We start from the raw sequence: 22665 nt of genomic DNA on the forward strand, positions 1-22665 counted from the left end.
TTAGATATTTATATCTTAACTTTTTTTTATTTAATCTTTATACATAAAATACACCTTTTAGGTGTCATTATACTTGCCAATATGCTCATGACACTTTTTTTGTGCATAAAATTATTATATTACCTTCATGAAAAACTTGGTTTATAATTTTATTACTTGTTATCGTTGTTCTGTGGATCCTATTAATTTTACTCCTTTTCTCCAAGAAAATTGGTCACGCTCAGGTAGATCTGTGGTGAACTTGAAGTTGGGTTTGCTTAGCATAAGTGTCATGACTAGGTAAGAAAGTCTTATTAGTTTATAATGCATTAGTTTTCAAATTCAGTCTTGACGTTTCAGATTTATTTTATAGTCAATACTTAAATGATTATATATTTGAAGATCTAATAAATTTTATTTTTAGGAATTCAAATGTTCCGTCCAAGGAATGGATGGATTTACCAAGGTATAGCAAAGAGTATATCGAGGGTGTTCAATCTTTCTTAGATTTTGCTTACTCTTATGGAGATCCTCAAGGCGAAGAAATTCAATGCCCATGTGCAAAGTGTTGTAATATTCGTTGGACTCGAAGGAATGTAGTTTATGATCATCTAATATGTTATGGGTTTGTTCAAGGTTATACAAGATGGATTAATCACAGGGAATGTGAAATTTTGATGAATGTTAATTGTGACATGGATGATAATGTTTGCTCGTACGATGATATTGATGGGTTGTTGAATGATAAATTTAGAAATGTTGCACATGCTGAAGGAGTGTATGAAGGCCCAAATGAAGATGCCAATAAATTTTATAACTTAGTTGACGAGGCAAGCCAAGACCTATATCCGGGTTGTAAAGGATTCTCTAGATTATCTTTTACAATCCGTCTCTATTTGTTGAAGTGTCTACATGGATGGAGCAATGCGTCTTTCACTTCTCTTTTAGAGCTATTAAAAGAGACGATGCCTGACTTGAACATTCCTATATCCTACAATAAAGCCAAATCTATGGTAAATGATCTCGGTCTTGATTATGAAAAAATTGATGCATGTCCCAATGATTGCATGCTATTTAGGAATGACCATAAGGATGATGAATATTGTCATTTCTGTGGAGCTTCTCGATATATTAAATATTTTGAAGTAGATAGAGATCTTGAGGCTTCCAAAAAAGGTTATCGTGTTCCAACGAAAATTTTGAGACACTTTCCATTAATTCCTAGACTTAAAAGGCTATTTATGTGCTCAAAGACAGCAGATACATTGAGGTGGCATGACGAGGAGCGTTATAAAGATGGAAAGTTAAGGCATCCTGCTGTTGGGCAAGCATGGAAAGACTTTGATAGCTTGCATTTAGAATTTGCAAGGGATTCTCGCAATTTGAGACTTGGCTTAGCAAGTGATGGGTTCAATCCATTTCGGACCATGAGCATATCTCATAGCACATGGCCAGTTATTTTAATGGTGTATAATTTGCTTCCTTAGATGTGCATGAAGCCAGAGTACTGTATGCTTTCTTTGCTTATACATGGGCCACGATCACCTGGAAATGACATTGACATTTATTTACAACCATTAATAGAAGAGTTAAATGTTTTGTGAGAGTCCGGGGTAGAAACATATGATGCTTCAAGAGATCAAACATTTCAAATGCGAGCAGCTCTTTTATGGACAATCAGTGACTTTCCTGCATATGCTATGTTATCTGGTTGGAGTACAAAGGGAAAGTTGGCTTGCCCTTGTTGTAATTATGGCACTAATTCTCGTTATCTTAAACATAGTCGAAAATGTGTTATATGGATCATCGTGTTTTTCTGCCTATGGATCATCCTTGAAGATCTAATAAAAGGTCTTTCAATGGAAAAATAGAATTTAGGCCTCCTCCGCCTTTGTTAAAGGGAACTGATGTGACTTAATAGCTTACAGAATTTTAACAATATGTTTGGGAAGAAGCAAAAGAGAACAAATGATGGCCCTTGGAAAAAAAGGTCAATTTTTTTTTTGAATTACCTTATTGGCAGCACAACTCGTTACGTCATAACCTTGACGTAATGCATATAGAGAAAAATATAGTGGATAATGTAATTGGAACTATTTTGGACATTCCTGGCAAGACAAAGGATCATGCAAATGCTCGTTGTGATCTGAAAGAGATGAGCATTAGGAAGAACCTTCAACCAAAGGATATAAAGGATGACAAGAGAACAAAGTTTGCAAAAGCATGCTTCTCAATGACCAATGGTGAGAAATCAGTTTTCTATGGTGTTTTAAAGACAACAAAGCTACCTGATGGTAGTGCTTCCAACATTTTCAGGTGTGTGCAGCTAGATGAAAGAAAATTATCCGGTTATAAAACCCATGATGCCCACTTCATGTTACATTACTTGTTGCCAATACAAGTTAAAAGCATACTTCCTGATCATGTTGCTATCCCTTTGCTTTGTCTAAGTTCTTTCTTTCGCCGTTTATGTCAAAAGGTTATCACAATGGAAGAGCTAGATTGCTTGGAAGTAGAGATTAGACGAATCAATTGGAAAAAATTTTTGCTCCAACTTTTTTTGATATAATGATTCATTTGCCTATTCATTTGGCAAATGAGGTAAGGTTGGGAGGTCCAGTTCAAAATCGATGGAAGTATCATCCTGAAAGGTATATGTGTACATTAAAATCATATGTTCGCAATAGAAATTATCCAGAAGGATCTATTGCTGAGGCATATTTGGTTGAAGAGTGTTTGACTTTATGCTCTAGTTACTTACATGGAGGTGTAAAGACTCGATTTAATCGACGAACCCGAAACAATGATGAATATGATTCAACTAATGCACAATCTTCTAGTTTGTTCCCTAATACAGGTTGTCCTTTAGGAGCGAAAAAGAGTGATCCAATTATTTTAGATGACATGTCACTAAATCAGGCACATATATACTTATTGAACAATTGTGATGAAGTTCAAGAATATATAAGGTAATTTAATCACTTATAACATTTATTTATGTAGATTTTTATTAAATTACTTTATTTATCATTTTACTAACAAATAAAAATACTTGTTTTGTAGAGAATATGAGGTTGAGGTTAGTAATCGGAGACGAGGATCTAAATGGAGCAAGGCCAAGAAGTATAGTCAAAACTTCTCTCAATAGTTTGAAACCCATTCTTTGAAAGAGGATGTACCCGATCTTATAAAGCAATTATCCTTCAGACCAAATTCAATTGCTAAAAGATATTCTAGGTATCTCATTAATGGATATAGATTCCATGCGAGGCAGCGTGATACAAGACGTAAAACACAAAATAGTGGTGTTACATTAGTCGCCCAAACTATAAGTTTTGCAAGCTCAAAAGATAAAAATTCAGTTGACGCAAATTTGACTTATTATGGTAGAATAGTTGATATAGTTGAGTTAGACTATTATGGATATTTTAGGGTTGTCTTATTTAAGTGCGAATGGTATGAGGTTGAAGAAGATATTTATGGCCTTACTTATGTCTACTTCAACAAGAAATGTTATCAGAACGAGCCTTTTGTCCTAGCATCTCAAGTACACTAATGCTTCTATGTGCAAGATCCATATGATCAAGATAGATATTATGTCATGAAGACTGTCCCGAGAGACTTGTTTAGCATAAGTGATGAACTTGAATCTAATGCCCCACAGTGTTATGAAAATGAGCCATCTGAGTATTTGGCTGGCCCATCTATACCGGAGGATAATGGTAAAGTTGCCTTAGTAAGGAGTGATGTTCCAGCAACCATTCTTGATGTACCTCCAGAAGGATTTCTAGCACAACAACTTGAAATTGAATCGTATGAAGAGTTTGATTTTGAAGACACATCATGAGTTTTTTTTCTAATTCAAATAGAAAATAGCTTAGCCATTTTTTTATTAATAGCTAGAAACACAATAAAGACTGTTGCTTTAGTTTTAAATTGATATTGTCTATTTCGTCAAGTTCAATATTGAATATTTTCTTACATATCGATTTCTTTGATGTGCACATATATTTTATTGCTCATGTATTTTTAATGTGTCCCTTTTGGTATCACTAGAAATTACTTGATTGGTTATTCAATGTGTCCCTTCTAAGGAACCATATTGTATTATATATGGATCGAAAATTTGTCCTCTAGTTTTGAATAGAGAAGTGAACGTGAGTAAGTAGAAATTATGCTTCATAATTTGTATTGTACTATTACCTGGAGTATTGGAGAAAGTTTTAAAGTATATACATATTTGTTTTTTATTATCAGGTGGTGCACATGCAACTAAAGAAGATATTGGACTAACAAATTTTAAGGAACCAAGAGATATTGAACATGTATCTTTGTAACTTTGTTTATTTATATATGCTCTGGAATTGTTTATCTACATATCTTTATCTATGTAACTAATAACTATTTTGTTCCTGTTCTTGCCCTCACAACTACCAAATGTTGTGGTTGCTTGGTTTCTCATGAGACTTTTCTTTGTTGCACTCTAGATCTTGTACATGTGTTTTAGAATTTCTAGCCAGGCTTGTTTCCCTTAATCTGTCAATAGCAGATGTACGAGCCACACTTCCACTGGTAATTAGGCTCATGAAATGCTATGTTTTGGAACATTCATCAATGACATCAAGGTATTGTTATTGGGTGGTACTCTCTTAAGTCTTAGGCATTCTCGGAAAGAGGAGAGTTTGTACTGTTTATTTATCTCAAAGATTCTGTAGCCACTTGTGAATGAGGTTTAAAATGAAGATGAATGCTTTTACTTGAACTTAAGGTCATGTACTCATGTTACAAGAGAGTTGGTTTTGATACATCTGTTTGATTCACCAGAAATCTTCATTTATCCGGCAGATTCGAGTTGGCTTAATAACTTATTGGCGTTTGTAAAAAAACAACTTTCTTGATAGGTAAAAGAGTTACTGGTATCTTTTATCCCCTTGTTTTGGTAAAATACTGTTTGAAGAGGATATATTGTAGGACTAGGACTCTATTCGTGAGGAATGATATACCATATACTATTGAATTTTGGACAAATGTAAGACAAGACTGAAACACACTGACAAGTTTAAACTAGCACAATTATTCTTAATTTGATGAGTTGTAATCCATACGTACGCCTTGTAAAATAATTGTCTTACATCTGTTGTTCCATGAATACGACTTGAAAATCCTAAAAAAAAAAGTTCTTGTGGTACCCCTCAATCTTGACTTTGTGTTTGACCTATTTTGATGGCACAAAATACCCTCAAAGCTAACAATCTCTTTTCCCTTCATTTTCTATTTTCCTATACTCTTCCAATACTTTTTTCTGATATAATCACACTCCTACAAAGTGGACAATCTATCCTTTGGTATGTGCCACAGTTTGAACGGGAATATAGTAAAGTCTTTATATTGTAGGCGCTGTTACGGCCATGTCCCACATTATATAGCAACTCTTTTCACAATCCAGAGCCATTTTTTCGGGATTTATATCTTAAATTTCTCTTGTTGTGGTGAAACTGGTCTTAGTGGAGCTCTACATCCAATAGTCTGCTCCCAGGTTCTTGTGTGTTCTGGGAATAGGTGTTGGATGTAAGCTGAAGGTGGATTGGGTTAGGTACTATGGTATTGGTGTGAATAGATGATGTTCTGGGCTTGAATTAGTCGGTGGAGCAATGTCCAGGCAAGGAAATAGAGTTTCATGTGACCAAAGGGGTAACTAGTGCCTTGCTCTTATTGTGTTTTTGCTTGTGGTTGAATTCCTTTGGACTTCCTGTAACCTAAACCATCTCTTTATTTAGCTTTCAGCAGGTTGAGCATCAAAGATGCTAATACCACACCCTAAAAGAGAAACAAAGAGTTGAGTAGTTTACTAGGAGAACAAACCTGCAAGAAAACAAAAAAGATTAGTAAAAGGTTCAGCACTGGTGCCCACCAGAGGCAGGAATTGGTGGTGCTGCTGACATTGGTTCTCAGGGTCTTTTCTAATACTCTGATCAAGTATAGATTCTGATCCTATGTTCAAAAATTTCTTGATCCTCCACAAAGGGTCGATAAAACAAATGTAGATTAGGGGTTGTTATGTGTCTTATTTCTTAAATATTTACTTTCTCACATACTGTTATATATTCTTACTAGTTGTTAGGCTAAAGTAATTTAATGCTTGATGTATGTAGGATGAATCAAGCGGCAGCTCTTAAGAGAAAAGTTCTGAATCCAAACAAAGCTCAAAGTCCAATGAAGAATATAGGTTTCGATTTCCAATACCGATCAAGTGCCGAACTATCCAAATAATTTCAGATTAAGAGAGAAAAGCTTTCAAGTGATTGCAACGATAAAGCTGCTAAAGAGAAGGCATTACTTGGAGTTAAAAGGAAGAATTATATGCCTGCAACATTAGAATGACAAAGTAGACAGAGGTTAACTCAATCGGATGTGTCAGTTCAAAAGTTAGGAAGGAATAGATTACCAGTGTACAAATCAATCCAATCGTCTTCAAGGGAAGATCTGAACACTTCACATAATATTGCAAGTAAAGGACAAATTAAACAAAGGTCAATGCAATTGGAGGAGCTCATTCAAAAGCAAGGAATGGGTAAATTATCCCATATCCATGATCCAATCATCTGCAAAGGTAGATCCTAACACTTTACATATGATTAGAAGAACACAAGGTGAAGGAAAGAAACAACTTGATATTCAAGAGCTACAAAATTGCAAAAAGGTAAAGACAAACTCAGTCCTACCGTCGACGAGTGTTAATCAGTTTCTAAAAAATATGGGATACAAGTCGGTGGTGAAAAACATCCTGATAATCACCCAGAAAATGAAGTCAGATTTATGTCCTCTCCAAGTATTGATGAGCGTGAAATAGAATTGGATAATTTTGCTGCACAAAATGAAGTTGGCGACGATGAATTTATTGGAGATGAGGATATGAACATCGATGGTGCTGCAGGTGATATGTCTTAAACCTTATAATTATTTTACATATTTTGATTTTTTCTTCTTATGTCTTGCTTGTTATATCAATCTAGGGACATCAGAGAAGAAAAGAGTTTGAGGAAAAACAACATGTAAGAATATTCATGCAAGAAGTTTTGAAGAAAGAGAGGAGGTGACATTTGATAAAGGACAAGCAGTTGGACCAACTGACAAGAGAGTGTCTGATTTGACCAACTTTTTAGGAATAATTGCAAGGAATCCAAGATTTATCCCCTTGGTGCATACTAGTTCGCATGCTGTGTCAAAGGATATTAAGCAACAAATGTGGGAATATGTCAATGTAAGAATAATCAATTTTTCAATTATATATTTTTTGTATTTTTCCTACTAAGAAAAGATATATATATATATATATATATATATATATATATATATATATATATATATATATATATATATATATGTGTGTGTGTGTGTGTGTGTGTGTGTGTTATTTTGCATGGTCCAAGTTCTTAATTCCAACTGAAGGAGAAAAGTGGGTAATGACTGGTCTTCGTGATGCTTGGAAGCGAAAGAGGAATATTAAGAAGAAATATTTTGATAAAAATGATACTATTGAACAAATGCTACAAATTCTTCCCAATGAGATACCTGAAGTTCAGTTCCGTCAATTGATTGAGTATTGGAATAACGAAGATGTCCAAGTAAGATTAAACCGTGCATTTCTACATTTTCTACCTATTGTTGCAGTATATATTTTTTCCCCCTTTTTGATTTAGTAATTAATATTCTTCCTTTGTTTTTAGGCTATGTGCCAATTGAATTTTGAAAACAGGAAAAAACAAAAGTGGAGGCATCGAATGGGACTTATTAATTTTGCAAGAGTGCGTGTGGCATTGGTAATATTTAGTCGACACTTTGTAATCTTACTTTTATTTCTTTTTGTACTTTGTCGGAACAAAGTGATATCTTTTTTATATCTTCTTTGATGTAATTTGTAGCACGCAACCAAAGAGAATAACGAGGAACCATCAAAGTCTGAAATGTTTATTACAACTTGTACAAAGAAAGGGAAGGAAGTTCATACAGATACTCAAGTTGCAATAGTAAGTCATGCTGCAAGTTAAGTCTTGTTATTGTATCTGCTATTTGGATTTTATGAATTGCTTGAAAAGGATTTTTAGCATTAGAAGGACTTAATTTCCATGGTATTTTTGCAACCAGCTAATAACTGTTTCTGTTATTATCTTTCTTTTTTTTCTTGTTCTTACTGTTTGATGTCTGTATTGTCTCTACAATTTGATTTTGTTGTAGTGAAGATATGGCGGTAGTTGAGTATATAAAATAAAAATGATGAGCTTTGTTATTATGTTCGAGTTCTCTCTCTGTGTGTGTGTTTTAACTTGGACAAACACAGTTTGCTTGAATAATGTAATATTACGTCATAGACAAACAAAGCTTTGATCTTGTTCTATTTAAGTTCTTGCTGGTTTTTTAATATGTGGGTATTCAATAAATTCATTGGATTTTTCTGTTTTATTTTATTGTTTATTTCTATCTTGATTCTGCAAATATGTGTAGATGATACTAAGAAATTGATGCTTCTGATTTTTGTGAAGTAGGTGAATAAGATAGTAATGTTGTATAAATGTATGTATAATGTTGGAAATGAGGTTAAAGGTTTTTTTTTAACTTTGATTGTAATTTTATAACCTGGAACTTTCTGAACTTCGAGAATGTGATTAATTTTAGTTTAGAAGGAGCCTTGGCATAACGGGTAAAGTTGCTGTGATGTGACCAGGAGGTCACGTATTCGAGCCGTGGAAACAGCCTCTTACAAAAATGTAGGGTAAGAATGCTTACAATAGACCTTATGGTCCGGCCCTTCCCCGTACCTCGCGCATAGCGGAAGCTTAGTGCACCGGGCTACCATTTTTTAAGGTGTGAATTAAACTAATAGTTGTGCTAATTGTTGCTATTTAGCTGTCATGTTTTTAAAAAATAGTTGTTTCAAAACCTTGCCTATCTTAGATAATTGTACTCTAATGAATGTGGGGGAGAAACTAATACGGTGAAAGAAAAAGTAGTTCTTAATAAATTGAGATCAAATAATAAATAATGGTAATTTAGTTAAATTGTCCTTTTAATTAATGTTTCCTTAAGGGGTGCGCGAAAATCAAATATGACAAGTAAAGGGAACAGAAGGAGTATACTTCTACTTGTGAATTATTTTAGGGCAAATACATGGGATGGAGAAATAAGTACAGAATGCAAGATCATGTTTATAGAGTGAAGATGTACATAATTTTATTCATTTCATTATAGAAAGATTAAGTGTCACCTCTGAACAGAAAAAGCTTAAATCTTTGGCTTCTGTGGAGACAAATTGTGAACAGGGGCACTTAGTTATAGGCAGTTTATTAGGATGTTATTCCTATTATAAGAGCACAACACGAAACTGGAAACAAAATCTTTGGAAAGGTTCAAAGGAGCTGAATTTTCATATCTTCCAATCTAGCCTAAATTCATGTCTTTGTTGTGCCTTTCTTGGAAGTAGGAGCCTAAATTTTCATAACTCAAAAGCTGCAGTGTAAACGCAAAAACCTTTTGCCAACAACTACAATTTGTTTGTTTCAGATTTTACCTTTTTGTAGGTTGAGATTATAGTATGTGCAGTTTACTTGTAAGTGATGTGCAATAAAAAAAATTTGACAGTCTGAACTTCAGAATCGTCAAAGTTTCGGAGAAACAGCAGATGATGCATTTAGGACTGTATTTGGAAAGGAGCAGCCTGGTCGGGTTAGATGCTATGGTAGATCGGTGACGACAAACTCTCTGAAAAAAAGATGAAGAAATCACCAAGCTTAAACAAAAGCATGCCAATGAAATAACTTCTCTGAAGGAAGAAATGAAGGAAATGATGAGAGAATGAATGCGATGTTTTTTTAGTTAAATGGTGAAAAACAACCCTGGACTGGATTTTCATGATATACAAGGGTGTGTTGGATCTAATATTCCTTCACCAGTTGATGCAAGTAGTGCACGAGCTATGAGAGGCCAAAATTTACCACATTCTTCTGGCTCAACTCACACCCAAGTCTTGAAAAGGTATTTATATTTCCCAATTTCAAAAACTACCTCAATTTTAACTTATAAAATCATGCTTTCTAACCAGTGTATACTATATATATGTTTCTTCCTAATTTTTAATTTTATTTTGAATGTGTAGGAAAATACGGGTAATGCAATTGGATATGGTGGTCACAAATCAATTTGATTGATTAAAGTGAATGGTGAAGTATTGCAATGTTCTATAGATTTTACCAATAGGTCGAACCTATGGTTCTGTTGCATCTATTTCTTTCATACTACTATTTTTCGAATCATACTTCTTTGTGGTTCTAATTGTTATCTATTGCTGCTCTATTTCAATTTTGATGACTAGTTGTTGTGAACTTGTGGACACTGGAGCATGTTTCCGTATAAATAACATTTTTTCTTTTGTATTTGTCTTACTCTTCCTCACCATCCCGCCCCAAAGTAATGGCGTCAAGTTTTTGTTTCCTAACATGCAACTTTTATACAGGTTGATATTGTCAAAGACATACAAGAATCAATGCTAGAAGAACTTGACTTCAAGAAGGAGGCTGCAAATGTTGAGTCATCCAGGAGGTATTTAGAAGCCATGGGACTTACTAAGCAGGTCACTACTCCAAAAGTCTACCCTCAATGTAGTACTAAGCGTGTTCTGACAATGGAGAGGCTATATGGAGTTATTTTGACGGACTTAGACTCCATTAAGTCACTGGTTTCTAGTCCTGAGACGAGTCTTATTACTGCCCTTAATGTTTGGTGAAGACATTTTGAATAATTGGGATGTTTATTTTTATTGATTCTATAAATATGAATACATTTGGTTTTGTAGAGGTCTTTGCTAGTGAACTCTTGAACCAATAGTGCTTTATTACTATAGACAATACACAAAGTATGTTTCTTTGTTGAAATTTATTTTAAGTATATGCATTTGAATTATTTAATTTATTCTATTACTTATTATCTAATTTAATGCTTGAGATATGTGTGTGTGTGTGAGAACAGAATTTGATGCAAACAAATATAGTTTTTTAACCACAAAATTGTGGCTAATATAAGTATTTGAAAAATAATTTTGTAGTGTAGACAAAATCGCCATGATTAAAAAGGGTGGCCATAGGGATTGTCAATCTGGCGTGTTACTGATAAATGTTGCTCTAGAAGCCACACTTTGTAAGCGTAGACTTTAACGTGACAAAGATCGCGCTTCATAAGTGTAGCCTTATGTAATAAAAGCGTGGCTATATGAGAAAATATAAGTGTGGCCTATGTACTGTATCGACCATGTGAGCACATGATTTTTGCCCTATATGAATTACTCCAACAAATTCAAAGCAAAATAATTTCTTTCAGCGTTTGCAATTTTTTTGGATTTCGTGGCATTTTCTGTTAATTATTTGCATTTGTCTGTGCACGTTTATTTTATTTAATTCATAAAAAATACAAAAAATATGTTGCATCTGCAGTTAGGATTTAATTTTATATTTTTAGATTAATTAGTAAATTAGTTTGTTTTATAAAAATGAGAAAATCACAAAAATAGTCTATTTTGCACTTTTTAATTTTAATTTCGAATTTTGGTGCGTTTTATTTAATTTGGTATCCAATTAGTTGTGGTAATTATTATTTAAAGTATGCTAATTTAATTTGATAGGATAATTTAATTAGAAATCAATTTAGGTTTATTTTAATTTTAATTTTAATTTAGAGGAAATTAGAAAATTAGAAAGAATTAAAATAAAGGAAAGGGAATTTGGGCTAAATTAATTGATTTATATCCAAGACCAAACTCCTACACCCCTGAAACCCGTCCAAATTGCCCCAATACCCGGCCCAAACCACCTTAACCCGGTCCGGTTCCCTCCCCCCCAAACCAAACGACGTCGTTTCATGGGCAACAAATCAGGACCGTCGAGGTTTCTTGATCGGACGGTCCTGAAGCCCGGGTCACTTAGTATTTAAATGTCCAAACCTGCCCCCCTACCCCTCACTCATCTCCCTCACAACCCGCCCCTGCAAATCCTAACGACGCCGCCCCTAAATCCCCCACCATTGGAGGCGACGCCACCACGAACCGACCCCAAATTAACACCAAATACCCTCCTCAACTCCCTCAGTCCAAATCTACAAGCACCTTCCATCGAACAAGCCCAGAACGTCTTGAATCTTGGATTGAAAGAAAAACCCTAGCGCCGCCCCTGTGTTCTCCGGTGGCGGCGCCACCTTGGTTCGACCCCAAAATCACACCCTTGAACCCCCATCTCTCCCTCACTCTAAATCCCCACTTAGATTCCCTCAAATCACCCCAGAACTCTCCCAATTTCAAATCTGAGTTCGAACCCTAAAAATTCCGTCGAAGATGTGGGCATGCATGACCTTAAGCCTCCGATTTGTTCGAGTTTGAGGTCTGATTCAACGCGAATTGATGCTGCTCATTTGTTCTTTACAAAGAACAAGTGATTAGCATCAGTTCCATTTAAATCAATATGTCCGATGCCATTTCGAGTTTACTAGGGTAAGTTTCTTTCCCTTTTCTTTTCTATCCAGATTTTACCTTCTGTTCCTCTTATTTTCTTCTCCCTTTCTTTAAGTTTTTTTTTGTACTTTGATTGAAATTCAAACAAGGTTCTGAACCTAGTTTCCTTCTAAGATTGATTTTGCATTCGTATCTGTTTCATTGGCTTTTTAGCTTTCTTTTTTTTAGAATTTATGGTCTGGTTAACTCTCATTAGTGCCATGCTTAAATTTCTCATTTTGGTCTTTGTTTTTGTCACTGAGCTTAATTAGTTAGCTTAATTAGTTCCCCGCCAGATTGTGATTGTTAATTAGTTGATTTGTTTGGTTTTTAAGTTTTCTGAGTTTGTTTGGGTTTCGTCTTTGGGCTCTGAGGTCAGTCTAAGATCTCATGATTAAAGGCATTATGTTTGTCCTGAGTCTGAGCCCATGTCTGGTTAAGCATTGAGCCCGTTCAGGGATTCAAAGCCCATGTTCAAATCTAGCCTGGCTTCAAGGTAAAATACAGGGGTAATAGGGGTAAATTGGGTAAGTCACCTAAGGGAATCTTGCTATAATAGACTAGGATGCTTCTAGGAAGCTGGGGAAGGGGTTGGTTCTGATTTTCTGTTTTTTTATAAGGGTATCTGAGCTATAATGAAAATTAAAAAGGGGGCAAAGTACAAAACTAAGTCTGCCCTAATAGCTTGCCTATAAAGGCAACTTTTCTTGCCTTTCAAGGCAGACCCAAGGGCTAAAAAAGAAGAAAAGCTCAGAAAAATACAAAAATGGCAGGAATTTTACTGTTTCATTGAATTTCAGTGATTGTGGATTCCTTTTCAACTTTTGAAACTATTTTTACTCATCCGAGTGGGAAAGAGACTGAACTTGGTCGTCAAAAGTTGGGTCTAAAGTTTTGTTGGGCTGCCGTGTGTTTGAGTTCGTTATATTGAGATGCTATACATCATTTCTGGGTTGGGACCGGTTTTGCTGGCTGTTTCAGAGCTGATTCTTGTTGCTGCTCCTGTTGATTTTTCATTTTTTGTCTTTGTTCATTCCCAGGTACACATCTCTGCACTCTATTCGAATGTAAAGCTTGATGTGGGAATCAAAAATGGAATCTGGAGCTTTGAGTTGTATTCAGTTTGAGTTTAAATTAAGAATATAGCATGTTTGTCTACTCTGTTTCGCTGGAAATTTCACTTACTGCCTTTCAACTGTGAACAATGGGATCAACCTTTAACTCCTGAATGTCATATGACATGGTAGCCTAATCTAAATGTCTACCTCAGTATAAGTTCTTTATATGTAGTCATTTTACTATTCGTTTGTTTCGAGGTCAGTAGTTGGACTGTTTTAGATACTGTTGACTCAAAATTATTTATTTCACGGACTATTAGATCTGATTGAAATTGGTATTTAAGTTTAACTTGCCTGAGTTTTGTATCGCATTTTCTGGTACAGTTTTAGAATTCGAGCAATTTGTTTGCTCTCGAAGAACTGTGATTTAGACTATGAATTTATTGTTCGACGAGTACCAAATCTAGTACAATACCATCAAGGTTCGAGCTCCATGTAATATGTTGATGATGTAGTTTGGGACTTGAATTTTCATTATGCCATTTGGTCCAATATGGTTGCTGCATTTTGTGGCATAAATGGGTTTAGCAATGCATGAAAAGCATTACTAGAAGTTGAGTTCTGCATTAAAAACTGTGGATGCAGATTTAGCATGTAACAAAGAGTAACCTTGGACTTGTATTTTCTTGTAAATAGATGTGAATTTGAGCTAGCAATCTAGACGTATGTTAGTTCATGTATGACTATCTTTATGGAATTACTTAAAGGAATTGGGCCTGGTTGGACCGCATGGGACAGTTTGCTAGGAAGGGGCCTTCATATTTGTATTGCTTTTCCCCTTACTCCAAATGCTTCAAGTGATATTGGGCCTATAGTCAGCCCAAAACCATCTCAGGCGATGTGAATGCTTGTTCTATCCCATTCAGACTTTTGGCTAATAAAAGTGATCCGAACTTTAATTTTAGGGTATGTTTAATGTCGTGGCCCGAGTTAATTAATTACCGTCCCTCAATGGGTTTGTGGCGTAATATTAACCAATATATGACCCTCACATGTTTTAATTAGACAATAAGACAAATATTCATAGAGAAACCTTTAGGACTATCTAAAATACTATCGTGGTTGTGGACACGTTCGCGTAACACGGTTACGATTTCTTAAAGAATAAATCAGAGTATATGTTCGCGTAACTTTGGCTACACTTTCTTAATAATAATAAGCATTATTAATTGTGGACACGTGCGCGTGACATAATTTTTACGCGCCAAAAATGGGTACACGTATGCGTGACCCGTACCAAGATAATTTTCAATTTAAAAGCGGTTAAGAGGTGAAAGCACATAGGTTTCAAAACGAGTAGGCAAACAATTTAGTAAGCCAAGTATAATCAAAAGCGACAGTGCTAGAACCACGGAACTCGGGAGTGCCTAACACCTTCCCCCGGGTTAACAGAATTCCTTACCCGGATTTCTGTGTTCGCGGACCGTGAATAGAGTCAACTTTCCTCGATTCAGGATTTTAAACCGGTGACTTGGGACACCATAAATTATCCCAAATGGCGACTCTGATTTTAAATAAATAAACAATCTCGTTTCGATTGTCCTTTAATTAGAAAAACTCCCTTATATTTATACCCTTTCTGCGGTGTGGGTAAAAAGGAGGTGTGACAAGCCATACTTTTAAAGCGTGGCTTCTAAGGTAACACCTACAAAGCGTGGCCAATAGTCCAAGGTTACGGTACTTTAGGCCACCCCCCAAAAAGCGTTGCCTAAAGTCGTAAAGTGTTGCCTTTGCCCAAACGCTACACTTCTTGGTATCTTAGGCCACACTTCTCAGGGGTGGTTGTAGGCCTAAAATATTGTAGTGAAACAACCTATATCTCTTTGTCTTCAGTTGAAGCTTAGTACAGGGATTTGAGAAAAACTGTTGCTGAAGTTTCTTGGTTAGTTCGACTTCTGGGTGATCTTGGCTTGCCCATTTGTAGTCGTATTCCTATTTACTATGACAGTCAGGCTATCTTGCACATAGAAAAGAACCCTATCTTTCATGAACGCACCAAACACATAGAAATTGATTATCATTATGTGCGTGAATGTTTGAATTCTGACATTATTTCCTTGCATTTTGTTCCCCGTTTTACCCAGTACGCTGACATCATGACTAAAGCTTTGTCTGGCTAGCCTCACTATGGTATTATTTGCAAGCTTGGTGTGTTCTCACCTTCCAATATAGGGGGTGGGGGTGTTAACACTGGTACTACAGTCCAGGCCCAACAACAACAGAAGCTAAAGCTGCACGGCCCATTAGTGCATCAGTCCATCAGTCCACCAAGCCCAACAATTTATAATTCTATTTTTAGTTGTACATTTGATATACACATGTGTAATTGTATACCAACTAAGGAGTAGAGTAATATTATATAAGTCAGTTGAATATTCTAGAGACTGACCGACATTCTCTTTCTTCTCTCTCTACTTTAGAAACCTTAGGGTTTCCTTCAATCTCGTTTGTTCGTCAATGGAATCTGGTGATATTAACATGTATAAAACATATATACACTAACGGTTATATTACTTAACTCTTTTGAAAATAAGATAGACTACATGCTACAATATGTAAAAGTGATATAAGGGTATAAAAATGTATTACACTAAACGTTGTACATTACTTAAACTCAATTTTATAAGCCGAATGAAAAGAGAAGACTGATGAATTATTATAAGCAGCGGAAGTAATTCCAGTATCGAAATCACAGGTAATTTAGACAATTAGTATAAACGGGATTTCATGGGTTACCTCTTGAAGCGTGAACAAAGTTTCTCTATCATGTGAGCCTTCAATTCCACAGCAACTCATTGAAATCTTCACTACCCCCACGATCACGATCTCCGAACGTTTCACGGTCTTCGACTGTGTTACCCAAATAATATCCAGAAATAACAATTTCGTGGGGGGGGGGGGAATTTTTCTAGGGAAATAGGCTGAAAATTTCGGCCACCTTATACTACTCCCTCTAGGTGGAAAACCTTATGTATTTATAGCACAAGTTTTAAGGGTTAAAACCCTTTTCCAAAACCTGTTGGGTTTTCTCTTCTACGAGAAAAAAGATTCCTTTATTTCCTATTATTTAGGCACAACAATGATCACATAATTTAATTAACAAGGCTTTCAATTATGGAAATTTCTAATTTTCGAAATTAATATCCATCATAATTAATTACGAATTACTCCACTAAAAATTCATAATTGTACTCCTTATAATTTTGCAATTCATCCATTAAATCCTATTTAACTCCCCATGTTAAGATTCAGATACTAATCAATTAAATTAAATTACTGACGATTTAATTTATTGATTATTTCCTTTAGTCTTTTGTTTAACTTATTTCATGTGTCGGATACAAAATCCAGCGGCCGGGTTTACACATGAAAACTTATAAGCTTTCATAAAGTTATATCATCAATCTCTAAACGGAGACATGGATTCCATCAACTAATTATGATTGCCAATGTACATTATTATTATCCAATTTACCAGGCATATTGACCCACGAAAGAATCTCGCCTTTTAATAAATCATAACAATAATAATATACGCAACTAATAATAATTACTCCCTCCGTTCCAATTTATGTGAACCCATTTCCTTTTTAGTTCGTTCCAAAAAGAATGACCCCTTTCTAAATTTGGTAACAATTTAGCTTAAACTTACAATTCTGCCCTTAATGAGAACGTTTTACAACCATACAAATAATCTCGGTCCTTTTTGACTTGTTTAGGACTACAAATTCCAAAAGTCTTCATTTTTTTCTTAAACTTCATGCCTAGTCAAATAGGTTCACATAAATTGGAACGGAGGGAGTATATAAAGATTACGAGTATAAGTACATTTAATGGCTAGGGAGTTTATTTTATAAGGTCAGTATAAAATACTTATCTCTACTTGGTCCGTTCAATACATACAAAATGTACCAACTTTCATTCTCAACACCGTGTTACTTTTCTGTAATAGCTTTCATTAATGCAATCAAACTTTCATTCTCAATTCTCATTTTTGTTCTCTCAATTGCTCTTGACATTGGTTTTCCCATACGACACTGACAATCTAGTCTAGCGTACGGAGGGGACCTCAGTTGGCGGATAGTAACTGCGCTGACATTAGTTGCTTAGCCTTACGTCACCCTTCCAAGGAATCTCAGGAAGGCGCCACATAACAGTTGGTATTAGAGCCTAGGCTCGACATCGAACGAGGGAACGCATTGCCATTACCACCATTTCTGACCATGGTGAATCATAGGGACCGCATTGCGGCCCTTGAACAGACGGTTGACGGATTACTCCCCATCGTGGATACGGTGCCTGAACTAAGAACCAGCGTAGTGCAAAGGTTGGACGACCTGGACCGCAGATTGCTCCAGGCCGAAGTTGGCATGGAAAACATCAGTCGCGACTCTGAGGGAGACTCAGATGATGCGGACCAGACTAAACCAGTATGTGCCTTCAATGCAATTGTTGGCTCTATTCTTGAGGCATTAGCGGAGACCAGTACTGGTATCCGTAAGAAGAACGACCCATGTCCAATCACCAAGAAAGGGCAAAAGAAGGCGGATGAGGGGACTCCTCTTAAACAAGAGAAGACCTTAATGTTGTCGAGATAAAAGTGAATGGAAAGCCCATTCGGGTGATGATAGACACGGGTGCTACCCACAACTACTTAGCCTCGACTCAGGTGGAGCACCTTGGTCTAGTTGTAGGAAAATGTAGAGATCGTGTCAATGCTATTAACTCACCTCCTCAGCTAGTGGGTGGATTAGACAAAGAAGTATCGGTGAAGTTTGGCCCTTACGAAGGAAAATTCAACCTGCGAGTGGTGATCATGGATGACTTCGAGTTGATAGTTGGGTTGGAATTCCTAAGGCAAACCAACACCATGCACGTACCATATGCCGACATGCTACTGATGATGGTAACAAATGGGGCCAAGCCCTGCATTATCCCGTGCATGCCCATGAAGATGGCCGTTGAGAATATCTCGGCCTTGCAGTTGAAGAAGGGGGTCAAAAGACATGAACCTATGTTCCTGGCAACCCTCTACATTGAAGATATAGAACGCTCCTCGGGTCCCATTCTTGAACCCGTAAAGGAGCTACTACTGGAGTTTGAAGATGTCATGCCATAAGACATGCCAAAGCGACTCCCGCCTAGGCGCACTGTGGACCATGAAATTGAGTTGGTGCCGGGCTCAAAGCCGCCTGCCCGGGCGCCTTACAGAATGTCACAACCGAACTCACCAAGATTTGGAGACAATTGACGGAAATGCTAGATACAGGGATCATTGTGCCCTCCAAGTCCCCATATGGGTCCCTGTTCTATTCCAAAAGAAATATGATGGTAGCCTGCGACTCTGTGTGGATTATCGGGCTCTAAACAAGATCACAGTGAAGAACAAGTACCCTATTCCGATAATGGCAGGCTTGTTCGATAGATTGGGTGGTGCGACGGTGTTCACCAAGATAGACCTGAAGACAGGTTATTGGCAAGTTCGGATTGCATAGGCTTGGTGATGAACATAAGACGACCTGTGTGACAAGATATGGGTCGTATGAATTCCTGGTTATGCCATTCGCCTTGACTAACGCCCTAACTACATTTTACACCCTGATGAACCAAGTCTTCCGAGAGTACATTGACAAATTTGTGGTGGTCTACTTGGATGACATTGTGGTCTATAGCCAAACATTGGAAGAACACCTAGTGCACTTGCGGAAGGTCCTAGTTCGATTGCGGGAGCATGAACTATATGTGAAGCTATCCAAGTACTCCTTTGCTCAAAAGAAAATTGATTTCCTCGGACATGTAATCGAGGAAGGGCGGATCAAGATGGACCAACAGAAGATTCAGGCAATCACAAATTGGCCGTCGCCTAAGGATATCCACGGTTTGAGGGTGTTCCTTAGCCTATGCAATTTCTACCGGCAATTTGTGAAAAACTACTCCCTCATCGCAATGCCATTGACAGAAATCCTCACGAATGTCACACCCTGGTATTGGGGACCCAGGCGAGCGAAGGCCTTCAACGCATTAAAAGTGGCTATGTCTAGTAGCCCCGTCTTGGCCCTCCCTGATTTGACCAAGCTGTTCGAGGTACAAACAAATGCATTCGACTATGCCCTCGGCGGAGTCTTGCTGCAAGAAGGGTATCTTGTAGCGTATGAGAGCCGAAAGTTGAAGGATGCATAACGGCGCTATGCCACCCATGAGAAAGAATTATTGGTTGTGGTCTACTGCTTGCGCCTATAGAGGCACTATCTGCTGGGGACCCCGTTCATGGTCAAGACAGACAACACAATTGTTAGCCATTTCATGACCCAGCCGAAACTGAATGGTAGGCAGGAACTCCTAGCTGAATTCCACTTCAACCTGGAGTATCGAAGTGGGAAGACCAATCATGTTGTTGATGCGCTCAGTGGGAGAGCTGATCTAGCATCAGTGTACCTACTCGCCACCCTAAGGGGGAGCGAAGTAGCCACCTCCATCAAGGACCAGATACAGGATCTACTCATTAAGGATCATGCTGCACAATATTTGGTTGATTTGGTAGGACAGGGAAAGACTCACCAGTTCTACATGGAAGATGGTTTCCTGAAAGTGAAAGGGAACCGACTTTATATTCCTAAAGGAGGAGATCTACGAAGGACTCTTCTGGTGGAATGTCATGATACTTTGTGGGCCGGACATCCCGGTGAGGAACACACCATGGCGTTACTCCTCCGTGCATATTATTGGTCTCAAATGGTCGATGATGTTACTCAGTATGTGAAGACTTGTCTAGTATGCCAAAAGGACAAGTCGGACCGCTTGACACAAGCGAGACTCTTGGAACCACTAGTTGTCCTAAAGAGACCTTGGGAAAGCGTTTCCTTGGATTTCATCACCAGATTGCCCTAAGGTCGGAGATCTCACAACTATCTTGGTTGTGGTAGATCGGTTTTCCAAGTATGCCACCTTTATTGCCGCCCCACAATATATATCAGCAAAAGATACAGCTCGACTCTTCTTCTCTCATGTCGTCAAATATTGGGGCTTACCCAAAGACATTGTTAGTGATCGCGACTCACGCTTCACTAGCAACTTTTGGACCCAAATCTTTAAGTGCCTTGGGTCAAAGTTGAGTTACAGCTCAAGTTTTCATCTGCAATCTGATGGCCAGACGGAGCGGTTCAATGGCATGTTGGAGGAATATTTCTGCCACTTTGTAACCGGATCGCAGAAGAATTGGGTGAAGCTTCTGGATGCTGCTCAACTGTGTTTCAATTCACAAAAGAGCTCTAGTACAAACAAAAGCGCTTTTAAAATTATTACCGGAGAGCAACCGCTACTCCCACACACAGTGAATGCACCAAATATGTCTAAATCTCCTCGAGCTGCTAGTTTCTCAAAAGAGTGGAAGCGAAAATTGGAGATAGTACGGAGCTATCTTGTCAAAGCTCAAAAGCGGATGAAGAGCCATGCTGATCAAAATCGTCGCTTTGTTGAATACCAAGTAGGAGACAAAATGATGGTTAAAATTCCAGAGCGGTACTTATTTGCGGGGGTTCATGACCCTCGCCTATTGCAAAAATACATTGGACCCCTGTCCATTGAAAGACACATTGGAAAAGTTGCATACCGGGTGGATACCCCAGCTTGGTGGAAAATTCATCCATGTCTTCCATGTCAGCCTTCTGAAACCTTTTCGGGAAGACACGGAGGACCCTTCACGGAGCCAGCTCACAATACCCAGTATTCGAGGTCCCAATTCAACCGGGAAAAGGCGTGTTTAAGCTATCCTTGATGATAGAGTGATTCATGCTACAAGGAAAGATCACCAAGAGTTCTTGGTGAAATGGCAGAGCTGTGATGCAGAGGAGAATACTTGGGAGAGGGGAACAAACCTCAAAGCCTACAAGAGCCTAATTGAAGATTATCTTGCAAGTAAGGCTTCGAGGATGTCTCCAACTCAGGTGGGGGAGAATGTCATGGGCGGCTTTCCAGCCATGCCCCATGACCCCTTGGGCACACCCCGTGGCGTCCTAGCAAGCCTCCCAATGCCTAGCGCCATGGACGACCCCGTGGTCTTGGCCGCGCATGTGCCTCTGTCGCCCCACTGATATCTCTCGCCAGCGCCCAGCCGCAGGCACATGCCAACAACGCCGCGCGTGCAGACAATGCCGCGTGCAGACCGTGATGCCAAAGACAATGCTGCTGACAACGGACCTGTTTTTGCCTTGTAGAAACTAAGTCCTTTTCTTTGTAAATATAGAGTAGTTTTATTTCATGTACTTCCATTATGTTTCTCTAGCTTAGTCAAGTCTAGTCCTGTAGCTTGAGTTTATTTTTTTTAAGCATTATTAGGGGGGATCAAGCATTCGAAACTTTCTAGCAAGCAAACAATTCTCTGTACTGGCGTCTTTCCCCCTCGACACAGTGTTGCTTTTCTGTAATAGCTTTCATTAATGCAATCAAACTTTCATCCTCAATTCTCATTTATGTTCTCTCAATTGCTCTTGACATTGGTTTTCCCGTATGACACTGACAATCTAGTCTAGCGTACGGAGGGGACCTCAGTTGGTGGACAGTAACTGTGCTGATATCAGTTGCTTAGCCTTACGCCACCCTTCTAAGGAATCTCAGGAAGGCGCCACGTAACATAACACATGATCTATTTAAAATTTTATTAAAACTGAATAAACAACTATTTCATAATAAATACTATATCTAAACCAAATTCATGGTTAATAATATATATCCCAACAATCTCCCACTTAGAATTTTAATCATGACAATTATTAGAATATACTATATCCAAATGCATGATTAATAGTATATGCCCAACAAAGACTCACCCATTTCCCCATCATTTACCCTCAGTTTCTCCTCCTCAGGTGATCATGATCTTTTTCGTGGGCCTTTAATTTGTATCTTTAAGAGAATCAAAAGGATTCCCAGTTCACATTGTTTTGTACTTCTAGCCATATTCTGCAAAGCCTCAACAATTCCATCACTTATTTGTATCTTTAAAAGAACCAAAAGGATTCCCAGTTCACATTGTTTTGTACT

At 37.5% G+C, this 22665-nt stretch overlaps 2 protein-coding genes across 2 annotated transcripts; both read left to right on the forward strand.

Moving 5' to 3' along the window:
• Window positions 1-431: 431 nt before the first annotated feature.
• On the forward strand, window positions 432-1466 carry LOC138885732 (uncharacterized). The gene has a single exon (XM_070166710.1). The coding sequence runs from the start codon at window positions 432-434 to the stop codon at window positions 1464-1466; it is 1035 nt and encodes a 344-aa protein (XP_070022811.1).
• A 5329-nt stretch (window positions 1467-6795) lies between these two features.
• On the forward strand, window positions 6796-10756 carry LOC138885733 (uncharacterized). The gene is made up of 7 exons (XM_070166711.1): window positions 6796-6913; window positions 7062-7240; window positions 7410-7604; window positions 7707-7799; window positions 7902-8006; window positions 9616-9699; window positions 10487-10756. Exons 1-7 carry the CDS (start codon window positions 6796-6798, stop codon window positions 10754-10756), a joined length of 1044 nt encoding a protein of 347 aa, XP_070022812.1.
• The last annotated feature ends 11909 nt before the right edge of the window (window positions 10757-22665 follow it).

Source organism: Nicotiana sylvestris, chromosome 2 (genome assembly GCF_000393655.2).
Source record: "Nicotiana sylvestris chromosome 2, ASM39365v2, whole genome shotgun sequence".
Taxonomy (NCBI): domain Eukaryota; kingdom Viridiplantae; phylum Streptophyta; class Magnoliopsida; order Solanales; family Solanaceae; genus Nicotiana; species Nicotiana sylvestris.

Coding starts and splice junctions, on each gene's coding strand:
- LOC138885732 (XM_070166710.1), top strand. CDS start 432: ATGGATTTACCAAGGTATAGCAAAGAGTATATCGAGGGTGTTCAATCT.
- LOC138885733 (XM_070166711.1), top strand. CDS start 6,796: ATGTCCTCTCCAAGTATTGATGAGCGTGAAATAGAATTGGATAATTTT. Junction 7,241..7,409: donor AAATGTGGGAATATGTCAAT/GTAAGAATAATC, acceptor GCATGGTCCAAG/TTCTTAATTCCAACTGAAGG. Junction 8,007..9,615: donor CAGATACTCAAGTTGCAATA/GTAAGTCATGCT, acceptor AAAATTTGACAG/TCTGAACTTCAGAATCGTCA.